The following is a 20,905-nucleotide window of genomic DNA, read 5'->3' as shown; positions in this document are numbered from 1 at the left end:
AGAGAGGCATAAAAGAGGCCATATACATCAGGGCACTTCAACCATCGCTCAACCGGGACGGGGGGCGATATCGACTTCAGACAACCTTTGACCCTTTGCTGACGTCACACGTGGGAAAAATCACGTGTCCACAGCATTTGGGTCAGATAGCTGAGGAAGACTGAGTGATTCAGTCGAACATTTCTGGTGAGTCAAATTTTGAGTTGGAGAAAAGTTAAGTTTTCATAATGTCGAATATTTGTTATGCGTCCCAGATGTTCCAAACATGCCCAATGATCATCTTTTTCGATTGATTTATTTTGCTCATAACACGCAGTTTTCTTGCTGGACGCTGTAGTGAATTGCGAAGAGAATCGTTCCTAGAAGGCTGATTTCGTTTCAAAGAGAACTAATTCTCATTCAATCTCAGAGAAATTGCAAACTGTGAGGAACATGTACTACCTGTCTGATTAAAAAAGATGTAATGCTAGTACTGTATATTTTGAGGACAAGTAGCGTCTGAGTGACTTAGAAAGGATGAATTCTGTACAAATGTATACTGTAATGACCAAGTAGTATCTGAATGAGCCAGAAAGAAGTGATACTGTATACTGTAATTACCAAGTAGTATCTGAGTGACTTAAAAAGGATTAGAACTGTACAAATGTATACTGTGATGACCTAGTAGTATCTGAGTACATCATCAGCAAGACATAATACTGTATACTGTAATTACCAAGAAGTATCTTATTGACTCATCAGAAAGACGGTGATACAGTGTATATTGTGAGAACCAAGTAGCATCTGAGTAACGTAGAAAGGATTAATACTGTACAAATGTATATTGCGATGACCAAGTAGTATCTGGGTGACACATCAGAAAGAAGAGATACTGTATACTGTAATTACCAAGTAGTATCTGAGTGACTCCTCAGAAAGAAGTGATACTGTATATTGTGATGACCAAGTAGTATCTGAGTACCTCATCAGAAAGAAGTGATACTGTATACTGTGATGACCAAGTAGTATCTGAGTACCTCATCAGAAAAAAGTGATACTGTATACTGTGATGACTAAGCAGTATCTGAGTACCTCATCAGAAAGAAGTGATACTGTATACTGTGATGACCAAGTAGTATCTGAGTGACTCATGAGAAAGAAGTGATACTGTATACTGTGATGACAAAGTAGTATCTGAGTACCTCATCAGAAAGAAGTGATACTGTATACTGTGATGGCTAAGTAGAATCTGAGTGACTCAGAAAGAATTAAGAGTAAAACTGAGTGTACAAATGTATACTGTGATGACAAAGTAGTATCTAAGTACCTCATCAGAAAGAAGTGATACTGTATACTGTGATGGCTAAGTAGTATCTGAGTGGCTCATCAGAAAGAAGTGATACTGTATACTGTTATGACTATGTAGTATCTGAGTGACTCAGAAAGAATTAAGACAAACGTATACTGTATAAAGTACAAATGTATACTGTAATGACCTAGTAGTATCTGAGTACCTCATCAGAGTGATACTGTATACTGTGATGACCAAGTAGTATCTGAGTGACTTCTTTTATAGTCATTTTAGACAGAATGCACAAATGCGTGTTTTGCAGTACACACAACCCAAATTTAGATCTAAAGCGGCAAGTAGAGTCGGAATAACAAAAATAGAAAATAGGACGTTCTGAAGTGACAACCACCTCTTACACGTTACCTGAGAGAGCTGAATGATGTTACAGTATTTAATTTGTATCATTAGAAAATAGTTCTTTGTGTATCATGATGTTTCATGTAAAATTGAGCTTGTAGGATTATTTCCATTTCATTTCATTTTATTTATTTGCAAGTTATTTTCAAAATATAGATTCTGAGAACACAATGGGATGTACTTTGGTATGCTTAGACTGTGCCAAGATGGTTAGCGGTAAATATGTTTTATTTCTAACTTTAATTTAGTTGCATACATCTTTTCTCAGTTTTTATGAATCAGTGTTCTGATGTTACATATTGATGTATTGGATTGATCTGTATGCAATTAGCAGGCTTTGTAGAATATTCTTTGTAAAATATTCTTTGTATTCTTTGTAAAATAAGAGCAAAGAAATGTGGCGCGTAGTTCAATAAAATTAAAGTAGTCACATATCTGTGTATGTGTTTCGTTCTGGATTCAAATAATGAATGAATGAAAGACCTTTATTGTACATTTGTGCTCTAACAAGCTAAGTACAGGTCATGAATAGAAAAGGAAAAGGATACAGCAATGATACTTAAACTATACATACTAATGTGATCTACTATTTACATTGTTCGACTTCTTCTCGCTTCTTGACGCAGTTATAGATGTACGAGCATAAAGAACAAATGATACATGGTTTGTCAAGTTTCATAAGAAATATAATTTTTTCTTATTCATTTAAATGTCCAAAGCTAGGGAACTTATCTATTATAATGTAGTTGAGTCACATGATACATGGACACCCAGACCATCCAGTGAGAAAGGCATTGCCATATATTGACATTCGAGTACTTTGTTTTTCACATTTTACCCTCCAGCATATTTGACAGTCTGAAATCTAAAAATATGGGTAACTTATACCTGGCTAAATCATTACGTGTGTGAGATGAAACAGATGGGTACTATTTTCATTTCGTTTGCTCTGCAGCCCAAAATTGTAACGGGAGGGGGCACAAAATCGTCACGAAAATTTGAGTGCTTTGCTATGAAATTTTTAAGTATTTTATGCAGATAAAGAGACCGAATAGCAAAGTTCTTTGATCACAACCATTTGTTTTTTTACGAGCCGACGTTTCGATGACCGTCTGTCATCTTCATCAGGGCATCTTCATCAGAGAATTGCCCCGAAGAAGATGACAGACGATCATCGAAACGTCGGCTCACAAAAAAAAATGGTTGTGATCAAAGTACGTTGTTATTCATTCGTTTACGGAGGTACAAAGACCGCGTATACGTAACTCGTTTTAACAGTAATGTTATTCTGGACCCAAGAAAACAAGAGCTGGTACAGTGTTTTGCGGTAATACAGAACAAAACACTTTACCTCGCATGTTACCAATCCTTTATTGAATTTCCATACGATTAACGTCGAGCTCCACGGGAGATCTTGCCACCGTTCTTCTCCACTTAACTCTACAACCTTTCACAGACACAGTACTTAACACCACCTTAATCATCGTCTACTTCTCAACCACGATTTACTAACATTCCTCTACATATGAGATTAGTTCTTGTTGGAGTAACAATAGATTAGGCCACACCGTCTTAATTTTATGGATGACATCCTCTGAAGACCCCCAAACTAGTGCGCGGGGGCGAAAAAAAATGCTACTAAACCATAAGAATACAAAGCCGGTATTGTGAATTTACGGTAGTACATAGCGACATATACGACACCCCGGCACATGCTTGCTTTTTGCGGAATTTTTTTTGGAGAACAGGCGAAAATCAATGCGCGCGCGGATGTCATCCATAAAATTAAATCGGTGTGGCCTTACCTCAGTTGCTCCCGTTTCTAACACAAGTTGTCCCACACCCGATTATCGATGATGATTACATTACTTAGGCTGTCTGACCTTGAAGATTTTATTAAAGAGTAGGTCAACGATGAATACAGGCAGGCAAATATGCGTCTCCTTGGAGTAAATTCTTGCTTTCATAACTCAAACAAGACGGACCCTACTAGACATCATTCCATTATTGGCGTGTTAGCCAAAGACGTCATCAAGGATTTTATGTCGAAACATAATTTGGAAACTGTTTTGTGTTAACAAAAGACTAACTAGACCGTTAATGTTATACCGTGGGAAGACCGGGCCTTCAGATAGAAACAAGTTCTCCAACCTTCCGTCCACACGGAGAGAAATAAGCTGACAACCTGTTGTTCTGAAAACATGTAAGTCGTTTACATTTATATTTGACAGTGCCCATGTCACCCCTCAAATTTAAGAAATTTGGTTCAGTATTTAGCAACTATTCCTGGTACTTCTAGTATCCAAAGTCTAATCTCCAAGCAGATCCTATGGTGGCATGCAAAAACAAGGTAACAAATTGACCATGCAGTATCCATTCTGGCCTTGCTGTCTGGCCAGTCTGATACTGTTTTTGCCAACCTGTGATCTACTTAGAGATTACTGAATCCTGCAAATTTGAAATATGTTTTTGTCACTGCTACATTTCTAATGTTTCTCAACAGAATCACGTACAACGTTCAGTATGGGAAACCTGAACAAGGTTAAAACCCTTGTTCTCCTGTGTATTTTGGAGCTCTCGTGCTGTAAGGAGGCCTTGGGAATGACCACGCAAGAAGCTGCCCTGTTTAACAGTTAGTATTTAATTGTTTTGTTCTTATAATTCCCTGTCTTGAATTGCCTTATGTGAAAATGTTGGTAAAACAGGTAGATTCTTCGATTTGTAAGAATGAACTATCATGTCATACACTTTTCCAAACGAGGTTCTGATCGTTTTGTTTACCTAGGCCTGATAGAAGAAGCGGTGGCGAAGGTCCAACAACTGAACTCGAGGGTTGTAAACAACCAGGACCTGCTCGTCACAATAGCGCAGTCAGGTAAAGACCCGGCCACATATTTTATAATGGATTGTACACTATACAATGATAAGCGCCTATTGCTGTTCACCTTTCTTTCCGCTTGTTCAATTGATTTCAAGACGTTAGATCCTGTAGATAAATTCAACTACATTCTCAAGGGAGATAACAAATACAGTGTTCAAATAGGAAAATACATTAAAGAATGTTTCGATCTTAGAGACCACATGTTAGAGAATAGTTAAACCTTTATTGTTACAGCATACATATACTCTGCACGTAAGATGACGTTATCCACACATGTATTTAGCTTTGTTGGATCTTTAGTTGTAGAAGACCATACAAAAGTCCCTGTACTTTTTTGTTATGTCAATAAAGAAGAATCTTATATCGTACGGTGCCTGTACGATAATATCCTTTCCCTGTATGTCGTAGGTTTTAAAAGCAATCATTATGGTTTGATCTTCAGATTATTTCACCAGTTTTGTTTGACGCTTTACCACGTACGGCACGGCCGTAGCAGAAAGTAGTAGTAGCTGTATCGTACGGTGTGTAGGTGTATCGCACGATGTATGTAACCTGAGCTTGAGAAAAAATATATTGGTACTTCTTGACATTGTCAACATTACGAGTCAATATCTATTTATCAGTTGTTCATTCTGATCTCCATTTCATCGAATTCAGCGCCGAGGTGGAAGCGTATTGAGGGTTCGCCGATGAAGTTCGTGTCTGTTGGGGCGAATGGGGTGTGGGGAGTGGACCAAGACAACGGCGTCTACTACCGCTCGGGAACGTTCCACAATGAAGGGTCTTCGGGCACCGGCTGGGAGAGCGTCGACGGCAGTTTGAAGCAGATCGCGGCGGGACAAGATGTCTGGGGCGTCGACAGCTCTGACCGAATCTTCATCCGAACTGGTCAGTATTTATCTTGTCTCTGTGTTTGCCTGTACATAATTGAGAGGTGGGGCCGTGTGGCGTAGCGGCAGAGTGCGCGACTCGGAACTAAGAGTCCCGGGTTCGAGTCCTGACATACCACCGATCTTGGGAAAGGCACTTTACACGACTTTCCTCACTTAGCTCAGGTGTAAATGAGTATTGTCCTATTTTTCCCCTGTGTTGGTGGCAGCATTAATATAAGTTGAAAAAACTTGAGTGTGTCGTCACCATGTCTGGTGATTACATGTTGGAATAAAAAAAATAATGATAATTGAGAGGCGTTTAAAATCATCTTTATTACAATGAAAGTACAAGATGAAAGGTTGCCTGGATAAAGCCTATGACATGTACAGCCCTTTGTCTCTTGCTATACTAAGAGGAGGGCGCAAGGCAAATAAGACAAAATGTTAAAAGTTCCTATGTGCATCGGACATTTTAGTGTTTCAATTTAAAATCATTTTTACACATAAATTGCAAGTACATTTCATATCTATCTATCTACCGGTCTATCTATATCTATAAGAAAATACGTTTTAGAGATATCAAAAAGTTAAGAGTATCCGCAATAGAAAGTCTTCTGCTGCAGTACAAGGAAAAATACTAGGAAACCCCAAAATGACTTTGATAATTTGTTCCCAATCAGGTATAACAGCCAGTAACCCGACTGGAAGCAGCTGGCAGCAGGTTGCCGGAGGGCTGAAGCAAATAGACGTCAGCAGTAACGCTGAGGCGTACTCAGTGTGGGGCGTCAATTCAAGGGACCAGATCTTCCGCCGGACATTGGTCACCAAATGCACACCAACAGGTAAACCACTTGTTTTGCGATGTGCCTTCTTTTATTCATATTGATATTATTCATATCATAAACTATTGCAATGTATGTTTCCCCATTTCATACATCTTAGCAACACAGATAATTTCATATTTCTGATGGTTTTAGACAAACCTTCGATTATAAAACACATCTGTACTTATATCTACATCATTACTAAGAAGCGAGAAGAAGCCAAATTATCGTAATTATTTGACTATATGTCCATAGTACACAGAATTAGTGCTAGCTTGTGCATTGTATATATTCATTGCAAACTGTGACGTCTTTCCTGTGACCTGTACTGAACCCAGTGGGTATTTGCGTACAATAAAGGTCTTCATTCATTCATTCATTCATTGAAACGTTAATTATCTTTTTGGTATAGGCTTGCAACATGTACAAATCCTTACTTCATACACTTGAGCACTGTAAAAAAATTCATATTCCTAATGCGACTTGACAAACCTTCCATCGAAAAACATATCTGTTCTTTTATCTCTACCATAACTGAAAAGCGAGAAGTTGAACTTATGTAATGATAACTAGTTTTATTTTGTGTATATCTTTTCATCATGTCTTGTTTTGACCTGCACTTAGCCCGGTGTGGCAAAAATGTGCAATAAAGGTCGTCATTCATTCATATATACGTTCCGTATGCCAATGGACTCGGAATGCTGTGTAGATATTTAATACGGTGTCAGATAGTTACCTGTATTTGTATTCGGACACAACATACTTACCGATATAATGTCTGAGTTATACATCGTTGAACTGTACAGTGTATCTACATTTATGGTCTCATTCATGAGTTTTTTCCATACATTAGAAACCATGCATTAATGAGCGACTTACGAGACCGTGTTTCCTATGATCCTACATTAAATTAATTGATATCTTTCATGCTATGTTGAGCACACTTACTCTACATCTCATAAAAAAATTGCCAACGACTTCTATACACACAATCTCATTTTATGGGAATTACAAACTGCACCTAGCGGCTGCCCGCAAAAGGCCCTCCCACGCTGCAAACCTACGACCGCACAACTCACAACAATGGACTGTGCACGTCCGACCTAGCGCGCGGCTGCCGACAATTACGTCCTAATTTCATCAGTTACAAACAAGCTTTGACCGCTTTGACGTTTTACATCAGTTGGGATGGCTAAAGGGGAAATTCTCACCAATAAAAACACGCGTTCATACAGCCGTTTAGTTTTTGACTTGGTACTCTTTTAGGTACACTCGGAGTAATACATGAATGAGACCTTATACCCAATGATTGTAAAGAATGTGTTCAATTTGTGGCTTTAAGAGTTCCTCGGTATAAATGTTGGCGCTCTTCACTCATATATGTATATATAGACTGTACTTTATATTCTAATGGAAGATCTGTCCTTTTTAATCATATCAAAGAGAAGTTCCCATACTTTGAACACCTAAGTGCAAATGATAGATTTATATTTTTGATGCGTCTAGACAAACCATGTATCACAAACATGATCTGTTCCCACATTTTCCATTGTACAAAAAAGCGAGAAGAAGTTGTCCTCTCTACATTAGCTCAGTGACTAGAACACTTTGTATTAGCCTAGTATAGTACACTTAAATGTTCCTTATGTATGTATGTATAAGTCAAGTAGTGCATCTTTTGTCTCCACTTTTCTATGTATGTTTATTATGTGTCTGTTATATCTTGACCTGTACCTAGCCCGTCGTGGTATGAATGTACAATAAAGGTATTTCAATTTAAATTTCAATAGAAATGTGGGCAATCCCTGGCGATTCTGTTTACCACAGGTGCAGGCTGGCAAATGATTTCTGGCTACCTGAAGTTCGTGTCGACTGGTCCCGCTGGCGTGTGGGGTGTGAACGTGCACAACAACGTGTACTACCGCGCCGGGACGTACGGAAACGAGGGGTCTGCGGGTACCACTTGGGTCCAGGTCCGGGAGAAGCACCTGAAACAGGTGTCGTCAGGAGACAACATTGTCTGGGGAGTGGACAACAACGACGACGTCTTCATCAGGGAAGGTGAGAGGGTTTGTTTTCATGTACAGGCACTTTTCCGGGCCAGTTTCTTCCCAAGAACGGTCGGTGAGTGGAATACTTTACCTTCACACATTGTTACACTACCAACAGTCGACAGTTTCAAGTTGGGGCTGGCCCAGCACATGGGTCTCCCCAGCTCCCAGCTATAAATCAGGTATGTCTCCGCGGCCATGTACATAGTTCACTGCACAAATTTGTTTTCGCTTGTCTACACTCCTTTTTATCTCTTCATCCTAGAAGGTAATAACACCTTACTGTGTACAAATAGGTAAATATATCAAAGAATGTTTAGACCTTAGAACAAGTAGAATTAGTTGACTCATCTATTGTTTTGTACGTAGGTTAATTTCGTTGTACCCATGTATATTTGTCTGTATATCTACATGCAGTTTTAGACCTTACGAAAGTCGCTGTACTTTTGTTGTGTAAATAAAGTTCTATTCTAATACTGAATAATGTAGCTAAGTAAAGTAGTCAATCAGCACCAAGGATCTCATGTAGCCCAGTTCAAAATGATTCCGTACAAAGAAAATAAGTGCATAGAAGACTATAACTTGATATTTTCCCTAAGGAATAAGTGCCAGCACCCCTACTGGCACCGGTTGGCGCCAGGCCGCGGTAAACCTGAAGCAGGTGGAGGCGAACCCGAGGTCTGAGATGGCGTGGGGCATCAACTCTACCGACAACAGCGTTCTCCAGCGTATCACCGGGGTGCCACTTCAGGTAGAGAGATGTTTATGGTTTGAATTGTGTTCCTTTTGACTTGCCATTATGAGTGTCAACCCTATTCGTGTATGTATACAGAAGGTGCGCTAAGGCCACACCGCCTTAATTTTATAGATGATATCCACGCGCGCATTGATTTTCGGCCTGTTCTTTAAAAATGATCACGTCTGCCCTGGCTCTAGGCCTGGGTAGTCCATGGTAGTTAGCGACAATACGGAGCCGGTGGTAACTCTGGAGGATGGCACCGATGGCACCAAAGCCCCTCGACTCAAGATCTCAGTACAAACGTACAGTACCGATTCATGGATTCCGCAAAAAGCCAACATGGCTTGTCATGGTTGTACTGGCTTGTCGTGTACGTCGCTATGTACTGCTGCAAATTCACAATACCAGCTTTGTATTCCTGTGGAATAGTAGCATTTTTATTTTTGGCCGAATTATTTTATTCGCCCGCGCGCACTAGTTTGGGGGTCTTCAGAGGATGTCATCCATAAAATTAAGTCGGTGTGGCCTTATCTGAATGGATTCGGTATACATGTGGCACATTAGAAATTAGTAACCGATTATAATATTATCGGTCATTTGTTTGAATTGATGAAATGAATTACAATCTTTTACATTCTTATTTTATCATTAGCATATTATGTTTTACATTATTTGACTTAAACAATGGTTTCGCTGACAGCCAAATTTTCGTTATTTCCAGTGAGCACCCCTTCACGCGGATTGATACACAAGTTACCGAGGACACTGTAAAACCACTACTAAGCTGTGCTGTGGCTTTGATGTTGTGGCTTTGATAGCCAATGTTTGTCTTATAACTATTCACCAATTCTGACATTTTGTTGATTATACAAAATATCGATCTGCTGTTATACGAGACCTTTGTACACATAAGAATACGAATCGAATTCCTTTCGAACGATGAATGTTATTAATTTGAAAATTATACTTTCTTGGAATATTGTTAACACTAGAATACGATCATATAATGCACAAGTGTTACCCTGGTCATTTTTACAGGAGGCAACATACTGTAGTAAAATGCAACTAGAGAAGTAACATTTGCAAAGCAAATGCGTAATGTTTACCTTCGGACATGGTCTGCCCTGTCAATTCTTACTCAACACACATTCACATACATGTACTACGAGTATATGGTGACAGGAGCAGAGCAGACCATGAAATTGCAACATTATGTAACCCAACACCAGTCACCATGGTGGCAGACGTCAACAAATCATGTCATTGGCCAGGTCAGAGGTTAGTGTTTGGAACAGAAGAGGAGGAGGAAGAAACTGAGTAAAAACAATATGTTTTCCTTCGGTAAACATAATGACATATTTCATCTACTATGTTTGAAGATCGCATCTATCTCAAAAGCACAGTGTAAAACGGATCACTTGACGTGTACCTCTCGGTGTTTGGTCAGCACACTTCTGGATTTTTAACACGTGTACGTGTGTCTTGTACGTATATACTAATATACCATTAATTAACCCTTGTCCTGCTGACATTCCTTGCACAATATTTTTCAATAATTTCATGTCTTAATTAGATCATACTTCCGCATTTGTTGTGTTTCGCTGCGGTGTGATGCGTTGCACGAGAAATACCCCCCAAATCGTACCTATACAGGGTGCTATATATATAGATGGCACTGTATGTGCAGGACGACATATGTTGCGCTCAGCAGGACAAGGGTTTTAAGTAACGTTAAGAACCCAGGTTTGTACGATTGAATGTCTTGCACGACTAAAGAAAGAAGCACATACTAAAGTCTTACCACAGTAAATATTATATGAGGAAACACATGTACATCAGACAATGTAACATACTAAGTGATGAGTCTGTAACAGAATTAGCAGTTAATATCAAAAAAGCTATATCTGTTGTCTCATTGAGACTGGTGAAATCATGAAAACTTCTGTTTTGTGTGTTTTGCTTGTATTTTCTGTGATCATGTGATTAAATGCAAATGGAAGTGACTTAATGATAGTGTGCATGGTATATGATAGCCATCCAGACTCTTTATCAAAAATGGAACCATTATTTATAATTTTCATTGTAGTATTTCTATTTTCGCATTATAAAATAGCTTACTACGTCTTTATATTACCCTAACATATTTGACAGTCTGAAATTTGGAAATGGGCAACATCAGTTCATATTTACATACATGTATGGGATGAAAATGAAATATGTCGTCTCATACATTTAATGATATGACCATTATAATAATAATAATATATTTGTTTATTTATGGTCATATCATTAAATGTATGGGACGAAGTATTTCATTTTCATTGCAATTCAAATGAAGAGGGCCACAAAAAACGTCACAGATATTTGAGTGTTTTAAGTACACATATACAAAGGCAGGACTTCAACTCTTCGTAACAGTACGTTGTTATTCTGGACGATAACAACAAGGACCGGTAGAAGTAATAGGGGGCAATACAAGAAACCTCGCATTGTTATCAGATCTTTATCAAATCTAAGAAAGAAATAACGTTTAGCGCCACGGGAGATCTATCCACTATTCTTCTCAGCAACTCTCCTAATCACATTACAGTACTTAACACTATTTTAATTACGGTCTACGTCTAAAACGATTATACCTCTCTATGTAAAATTGGTCTCCATTGCGGTAAAAAGACTAAGACCAACGGACAGGGACCTACGCATCAATAGTAACAATGGATTACCTCAGTTGCCCCCGTTTCTAACACAAGTTGTCCCACGCCTCCAAAATTAATAGTTATTTCATTATCTATGTCGTCTGACCTTAAATATTAGGTCAATGATGAATAAGGTAGGCAATATTGCTTGTCCTTGAAGTAAAATTGTGCTTTCATGAACTCAAACAAGATGGCCTCCTGCTGGACATATTCTAGACCATCCAATTATTGGCGTGTTAGCTTAAAGACGTCATTGGCGTTCTTCTGTCAAAACATAATTTGGAAACTATATTGTGTTAACAAAAGACCGTTAATGTTATACCGTGGGACAACAGGACCCTCAGATAGAAACAAGTTCTCCAACCTTCCGTCCGCACGGAGAGAAATAAGGTGACAACGGTTCTTCTGAAAAATATGTAAGTCGTCTTTTAATTCTAATTCACATTAGACAGTGGTTACAGTTTTCAAATTCTTGAAAATTCATAACATTCTTAGTAAACTTTAAAACATCGTTTTTACTGTTATATTTCCAACTTACTTACCAGCAGTCCTTTCTCCACAGGGTCATAGCCCTATACAACAAAGAACTGACATATCACTAGTTTTATTTTTCCTAAACCTCATCTGTATATAGTTTTTTGCTTGGTACAAGTTCTTTATGTATTAAAGTGTATATGAGGGTGTGTATATAGTGTTTGCTTTGCCTATTGTAACTTTTTTTTCTGTACGCAAACTCTTTCAATTCAGGGATTCTCATCCCTGCTGAAAGGTTTGCTTTTGGTGTTGAAATAAATAAATAAATAAAATAAAAAAAAAACTTTCCACAGCCGAATCACACGGATCAACATGGGAAACATGAATAAGGTTAAAACCCTTGTTCTTCTGTGTATTCTGGCCATTTGGTGCAGTAAGGAGGCTTTGGGAACGACCACGCTGCTAAACAGTTAGTATTTCTTTTGTTATTTCTTCTCTAGAAGTGTCTTTTGAATAAGTGGGGAAGAACAGTTGATACATTTTACTTTTTCGAGCAAACTTAAGGTTCTGATCGCATTGTTTACCTAGGCACGATAGAAGAAACAGTAACAAAGGTTTAACAATTGAACCCAAATGTTGTAAACATTTAGGACTTGTTCTTCTCAATAACGCTGGTAAAGATACAACCACATACATCGTAAGATGCACATAATATGTTTTTCCCGCAATATGCACATGTATTTCGTAGGCTTCAAATGCAATAGTATGATTTTCGAGCTCTTGCATCCGCTTCCCCTTCAATCTCGCATACGGTGCCACGGTCGCAGAAAGTCCTCATGTATATGTAATCGGGGGTTTAGATTGAAAACAAAACTATAGTTACTGTGGCGCAGTGCTTGTTGACATTGTCAACATTAAAGATGTCGATGCTTCTTGTTTCATGTTGATGTCTATTTCAGCGGCCAGGTGGAGGCAAATTGACGGTTCACCGATGAAGTTCGTGTCCGCGGGGTGGAAGGGGGTCTGGGCAGTGGACCAAGACAACGGCGTCTACTACCGCTCGGGAACGTTCCACAATGAAGGTTCTTCGGGCACCGAGTGGGTGAGCGTCGACGGCAGTTTGAAGCAGATCGCGGCGGGCCGAGATGTCTGGGGCGTCGACAGCTCTGACCGAATCTTCATTCGAACTGGTCAGTATCTGGCTTGAATCTGTGCTTGTACATGTATTATATGCTCATGTGTGAGACTGTGTTTCCCTACTATAATAATTTCTGCTGCAGTACAAAGGAAAAGATACCGTAGTAGGAAACCCAAGTTGACTTTGATAATAAAAGTTTATTGCAAATACTTGCCCGAGGGCTAATTGCAGTTACAAACAACGTTAACATAAGAAAGAAAATGCAGTGGTATGTGAGACTATATCTACGTCTAGCATTATACTATATTCTACAGCATACATGGTACTAGTTTTACTGGGTTTGACTTCTTCCTTTTAGGCAATGGAACACGAATTTACCCACTTCTTCTATAATATGTGGGTTCTTTGATTTTAGTACTCGTAGTAACATTGTTTTTGTGTGTGTGGTAGGGAATGCTGGGGAAGTAAGGGACACGGTGCTAAATAATTGTTTTCTGATGTCGTCATAAAATGGACAGTTAGAGATGAAATGAATTTCGTCTTCCACTGCATTTGAGGAGCAATGTATACAGATAATTTGTTCCCAATCAGGTATAACATCCAGTAACCCGACTGGAACCAGCTGGCAGCAGATTGCCGGAGGACTGAAGCAAATAGACGTCAGTAGTAACGCTGAGGCGTACTCAGTGTGGGGCGTCAATTCGGGTGACTACATCTACCGCCGGACATGGGTCACCAAATGCACACCAACAGGTAAATTAACGTAGCTGTCTCACAGTGTGCCTTCTTCTATTCAAATTAATTATATTGAACTTTCTTGCTGCTATCCTGGTAGGTCTCTCAGGCTCGGCCCACATCCTTGCTTTTTCTGTAGTTCTTGAATTTTTACGAAATCTTTACGTGCATGTCCCTTGTTCAGGGGTGCCAGAGTATACAGTGCAGTTTTACGGAATACAGTGCAATTCTATAGAATGCAATGCAACTCAATAGAATGCAATGCAGCTCTACGGAATACAGTGCAACTCTACGGAATACAGTACAATCGTATTAGTATATAGTGCAATTTTACGGAATACAGTGCAATCGTATTAGTGCAACTTTACTAGTAAAATTGCACTGTATACTAGTAAAATTGCACTGTATACTAATACGATTGCACTGTATTCCATAAAATTGCACTTTATACTAATACCATTGTACTGTATTATATGTACACTAGTAAAATTTCACTGTATTCCGTAAAATTGCACTGTATACTTTGGCACCCCCGGTCACTTCTGCATCGCACTTAACAAAGATACTAGGAAAAGCATCATGCTTCACCTCAGTTGAGGATGACTGCTGTACCGTATGTCGAGTAACCACCACTATTATTACCACAGGTGCAGGCTGGCAAATGATTTCAGGCAGGCTGAAATTCGTGTCAGTCGGTCCCGCTGGCGTGTGGGGTGTGAACGTGCACAACAACGTGTTCTACCGCGTCGGGACGTACGGGAACGAGGGGTCTGCGGGTACCACTTGGGTCCACATCCAGGGGAAGCAGCTGAAACAGGTGTCGTCAGGAGAAAACGTCGTCTGGGGAGTGGACAACAACAACGACGTCTTCATCAGGGAAGGTAAGAGGGTTTGTTTTAAGGGTCCAGTTCATAATCAGTGGGGTCGTGTGGAGTAACATTCCATGCTTCTCCCCTCCTCCTGCACCTGTTTTATCCTTGTTTTGTATTATTGTCTGTTCTGTTAATGTGCAAACTAATAAAATTAAAAAAAATAAATAAATAAATAACGGCACAGTGCTCGACTCGGAACCAAGAGGTCCGGAGTTCGAGTCCTGACATGCCACCAATCTTGTGCCCTTGAGAAAGGCACTTTACACGACTTTCCTCACTGCGCCTAGGTGTGAATGAGTATGTCAGAATGATCATTATCATGATCGTGGGCACAAAAAAGAAAGAAAGAAAGAAAGAAAGCCTAAGAAAGAAAGATAATCCACATTCCATGTACAATAACGTTTACATAATGATATAATATGGTGCGATATGCATTCTAGTGTGATATGATTTTGATGATGTCATATGATATTATTATGATTATGATATATTCTCATGTGATTTACAGCAGTGTAGTATGATATGATATCTTTGAATGTATAGTCGGTATCTAATAACGATCTAATATAAAATAGTATTATAGCTTTACTAACTGAAATAGCCAATCAGCACAAAGGATCTCTGGTTGTCCAGTTCAAAAATGATTCCCTACATAGAAAATAAATTGCTTTTCTCGATGAAACAGAGAGGACTTTAATTTCTTTCCCTCAGGAATAAGTGCCAGTACCCCTACAGGGACCGGTTGGCGCCAGGCCCCGGTAAACCTGAAGCAGGTGGAGGCGAACCCGAGGTCTGAGATGGCGTGGGGCATCAACTCTACCGACAACAGCGTTCTTCAGCGTTTCTTTTAACCACTTCGGAGTACCACTTCAGGTAGAAAGACGTTCGTTTGAATTGTGTTATTGTTTTACAGTTGCCACTATCAATGTCTGGCCTAAACTTTGTGCATATACAGATGTCGCGCTTACCTAGTAATTCAGTATACATGTTGCACACAATACTTTGATTATGAGACATTTATGATGACCTAGTAGTTAGAAATAAGCAACCGACTAGAACATTATCAGTTATTTGTTGGATGAAATTACAATTCTTTTTAGATTTATCTTTTATTTATTGTACATTAGTATATTAACGTTATGTTTCCATTATTAGATTTAAACAACGTTTTCCCTATAGCTAAATGCCGCATTTTCATTATTTCTAGTGAGCCTCATGCCATGCGGAGTGATATACCGGAGACTGCAAACCGCCTTTAAGTTGTGATGTGGCTTTGAAGTTGCGACTGTTAACCAATTCTGACATTTTGTCAAGTATACTTGTATAGTTGTACCTGTAAACTTGTACTTATCGACTGTTTTGAGACCTTCGCACTCCAATATTTGTTCCTTTCCTACGACAGATGCTCCTTTCCTACGAATTTGGTTAAGGCAAAAAATGCAATGGCATGTTTATTCTACTATGTTTGAAGATCGCATCTACAAACAGTGCTAAAAGTGTATGACTCTTTTGAAAGTTTAACTTGAGGTGTTCGTGTGTCGTGTAAGTATTATATATACCAACATGCCATTATGTACACGGTCTGTACAACTATGTACAAGTCCGTACAATGGAAATTCTAGATCTTTCCATGTATCATACTAACTATTATGAATTTAATCTACAACGGAATTAGCAGTTGGTAACACCCATATCTGCTGTGTAACGGTTTAGACTAGTGAAAACATTAAAACTTACGTTTTGTGTGTGTTGTCAGTAAATACCTTTGTACTTGCCGTGACCATGTGATTAAATGCAAAAGTAAGTGATTCATCTGTGGTAATTTATTTTTATTTTTGTTTTATCTTATTTTATTCTTTGCTTCAGGTCGGAGGCCCATATGAAAACAGGGACAATACAAAAACAAGTGCAGATACACAAATCACATACAGATGTCTAAAAAATGCCAATTTTTATTATATTTATTATAGTATAATTAAATTTCCAACAAAGAAATAGAAGAAATCACCATACTAGAAAAAAGTATAATTTTCATCTTTGCTGATATCAATTCATAACCTGGTACTTTATCTTGGTCGAAATAACTCGGGTAAATGACACGAATGATATTGTATACACGAAATATCCCAATCATCTCTGGTGTGAACACCACCTCCTCTGATCCCCAGATAAAATTAGGTTCCGCATGTGCCTAGCCTAGGTTCTAGACCCATAGCACTGCACTGGACACAAAATATCTTGTGTCCAGTGTGCTATGGGTCTGGAACCCAGTCTAGATGTGCCACATGGAATCAAGATGCTGACCCGGCTTTCCCTCGTTTCTTGACCTTCGTATCTGGCGCACCAGGTCACCCCGTGACCTACACTCTGTATTTGCGAAAGGTCGACTCGTCATTTGTGGTACATAAACATGATCGTTCGCCATTCCATCGACCTTGTAGAGGTCCCTCTACCGAATCAGAATCTCCGAGGCAAGCAGCTTGTCGCCACGGAGGATGGGATGAACTACACCGCCTACGATGTCTTTCTCCAGCCGGGCGAGACGGTGTGCCTGACATCGCCCCCCTCCCCCCTCCTGAACCATGTGTATTACTGCGTGTCGGGTAGTGGGACAGGCACGGCGTCTAAAGGGCGAGTGTACGAGTTCTCTCCTGACGTTGTCGTGGCGTTTTCATCCGGTATAACCTGTACGGTAAGCACATCACTCAAAAAGCATTATACGGGGTTGCGATTGTGGATTAGTTTTGACTGCACTCCTAATATGGCCGGTTGCCATTGTCCTGACCCCCTTCACTTTTTGTTTGCTCACATTGACCACACGGTATTTGATCTTTGTAAGAAAATACTGGTGATAGTTTTAGGTGCTTTGCCATAAATCTATATAATTGTAATATGCATTTGCCTATGTTCTCTGCTATAGACACCGACAGGGATATCATTTTCAGTAGGGTTAACACACAAGGTATTCTGACATGGCTGTCTTCGAGACTTTCACCTCTTCAAACAAAACCTTGGGAAGGGAACAAAGTCTCTGCGGTCAGCTAAGGACGGGCATGCCGCCCTCACCACGAGATGGGGCCGGTTACTGGGAACCCACCTGCTAAGACAGATCGCTAACACATGGGATTTGTCCATACATTGAGAACGGATTCCTTATTTGGTACCGAATATGGCTTTTGTGTATGCCGTAAAATCGTAAATCTAGCGGCTCCGGTTGTGTGACTTTTTTTTGTAAATTTGGAACAAAAACGTGAAAAAAAAGTGGATGTGAAATGATGTAACTACAGATGAAAACATGTCTAACGGAGAATTTTCGGGGAAACCTGAATCATGAAATGCATGGTATGGAGATACTAAACAAACTACCTCGATGCGAAACCAGGGGAGTATACATTGCAATTTTACGGAATACAGACAATTTTACTAGTATTACGGAATACAGTACAATCGTTTTAGTATACAGTGCAATTTTACGGAATACAGTGCAATCGTATTAGTATACAGTGCAATTTTACTAGTAAAAGTAGCACTGTATTCCGTAAAATTGCACTGTATTCCGTGAAATTGCATTGTATACTCTGGCACCCCTGGAACGGCCGCCATTTTGTCACCATTATGTGTGGCCTTGCCCTTTTCAATCATTGATCAATATGTGTCCTTGCGCACTGTTCCTTAAACTGGGTCTCTCTCTCTGAGGCAAATAACGCCCCCTTTTCTGTCAATCGTAAATCAACCTGCCCCAGTTTTGCTAAGATACATTCATCAAATGCCCATAAATGTCCTATTCAACCAGTTAGTAGGATACAAGATATTGTGGGTATATTAAATGCACAAAATGGGAGTTTTCTAGCCTGGGTACCATCCATATGTTGCTCCGCTAGAAAAATCATTATTTTTTTCTAGCGTAGTGGAGCAAAATCCGGATGGTATTCTTGGTTTGAATGAAAAGATACTTCTATCAAGATGATTCTATATATAAGAAGCAATTGAAAACATAAATACAAATTTACTGAACACAACATAAGAAAACAACATAAGCACAAGCATTTGGATTAGTTAGATTTTTGAATATTTTGATATCTGCTTTAGGTTAAAGTCACATCTGGAGAAAAGCTTCGCCTCTTCTGCATCTTCTGTGATGACGTCGAGCCGTCGGTGGATCGGGCCGTGGCTCGGTCTCTTTCGGAGATCGTCGGCACCGATCGGGACATCGACTGGGGCCGAGGGCACAGCCGAAGGTTCCTGAAGAAGTCGGACGGTTTCCCGATCAGCGTGCACAACACATTTGGACAGGCCGGTGCAAGAAATGCGCTGTGCTACAAACACCACGTTGAGTCTGCTTACTACGTGAAAGGTATTCGTAGCCTGCAATTGAGTATGAGATTGATAGGGGGCATTTTTGGTCAAGGGAGGATTTGCATTGCATTGTCATCTGATTTGCTGCGCTGTATTAGTTTTTGTTGGCACCATGTAACTAATTCAAAATCTCAAAGGGAAAGCAAGAAAAGTCAACTTTTGACATCACACAGAGTACATGTAAAATCTGTTTCCATAATATCACCAGGGTCCATAATATCGCCACACCTTGAGAAATAGTGTGCTTAAAGATATTTTTACTGCAACATACCCTAGGTATGTACATTTGATGTATGAAGGAGTGCATACCAAAAGTATGTTGCAGAAAAATATCTTTAAGCACACTGTTTCTCAAGGTGGCGATATTATGGACCCTGGTGACTTTATGGACGCAGATGTTATTCTTTTTAGTTGAAAAATACGCGTACTTTTCAACTAAAAAGGATACTGTACCCATCTATACACTCTTGTCTTCTAGGTAGAGCTACCTACACGTGGGAAGAGGGGGCGAAGGAGGCGGAGACACGTATAGATGCTACGAACGGAACCGTCTACAGCATGAACGCGCACGATCCACACCACATGATCGTGCACGAAGACATCGAGGCCCTGTGCGTGTTCCACCCGGTCTTGGTTGGGAACGAGAACCACGATTTCAGCGGAGAGTACTCTGGGTTCAAGCCTTCCGAGTAATTCTTCCGTTAGATTAGGGCAGATAGTACTATTAGATTTATCCATAGGAACACATGCTTAAATACACTATTAGAAGTCCTCATGAAAGTACTTGCCCATACTTCAATCTCAAAAATTTTCCTGCACCAGGTAGCCACAAGGGTCTGATTCCCAAAAATAGAAAGGAAACAGGGGGTCGACCACCTTAAATTCCCGCCACAGCTGATGATAGTAACAAAACCTCGACCTACATTTTCTATGGTATCCATCCGCCTGGCCAGACAAGACCTAACCACTCACATCTCTCATTACGCCCACGTACTAAACTGGTGAAATAAACAAAACTTCACCAAAGTAGGAACGTTTAGACCCTACCTGTGCCTTCCAGCCCAAAAATCTCCAAAATGGACCAAAATTTTCAAGAGAATAAAGGATTTTCAAAGGTATTAACTAGGCACTACAATCGTTGTTCCCATTTTGAGGCCTCTACTGCGCAACGCAAATGTGGTGTCTGCCCATTAAAGATCGGGAGTGGCAGTGGTTTCGTTGCTTACAGTACACTACCTCCTTGTACTTAAACCTTCTGATGTTCTCATTCTTCCCTGCAGCTGTGAAATATGTTAGAGTCATTTTCCGTCAGATTCAAACCTTTAGGTTTTTTTCCTTGCAAGCAATATCTCCTATTAGTTAAGCATTTTAATTCTTTCATGCCAAAAGATGGAAGAGATAAATAATTAATAGATAAAAGAAACCTCTTCTACCGCGACTTGTGCAAACAGAAACTAGAGTTCCACGATCTCATACCTTCGCCAAATGAAGTTAGCCTTTATGAATAAGAAATTATATATTAATCCCCCTGATTATGCAAATAGGATCCTCAATTGCATGAATTATATCTGTTGATCATA

General features: G+C 39.6%; 1 protein-coding gene across 1 annotated transcript; it reads left to right on the top strand.

Moving 5' to 3' along the window:
• Window positions 1-4,210: 4,210 nt before the first annotated feature.
• LOC109480041 lies at window positions 4,211-20,129 on the top strand. The gene is made up of 7 exons (XM_019782186.1): window positions 4,211-4,271; window positions 5,226-5,456; window positions 13,954-14,115; window positions 14,745-14,978; window positions 17,411-17,661; window positions 19,059-19,323; window positions 19,804-20,129. The coding sequence occupies exons 1-7, from the start codon at window positions 4,211-4,213 to the stop codon at window positions 20,016-20,018; spliced, it is 1,419 nt and encodes a 472-aa protein (XP_019637745.1). The 3' UTR covers window positions 20,019-20,129.
• Window positions 20,130-20,905: the final 776 nt, after the last annotated feature.

Source organism: Branchiostoma belcheri, unplaced genomic scaffold (genome assembly GCF_001625305.1).
Source record: "Branchiostoma belcheri isolate BF01 breed outbred unplaced genomic scaffold, Haploidv18h27 scaffold5, whole genome shotgun sequence".
NCBI classification, from domain to species: domain Eukaryota; kingdom Metazoa; phylum Chordata; class Leptocardii; order Amphioxiformes; family Branchiostomatidae; genus Branchiostoma; species Branchiostoma belcheri.
This window is presented reverse-complemented; position numbering and strand designations above follow the sequence as displayed.

Bases quoted from the DNA above. Each gene is read 5' to 3' on its own strand.
- LOC109480041 (XM_019782186.1), top strand. From the start codon at position 4,211: ATGGGAAACCTGAACAAGGTTAAAACCCTTGTTCTCCTGTGTATTTTG. The intron at 5,457-13,953 runs GTCAGTATTTAT...GTTCCCAATCAG, and splicing joins CCGAATCTTCATCCGAACTG to GTATAACATCCAGTAACCCG. The intron at 19,324-19,803 runs GTATTCGTAGCC...CTTGTCTTCTAG, and splicing joins GTCTGCTTACTACGTGAAAG to GTAGAGCTACCTACACGTGG.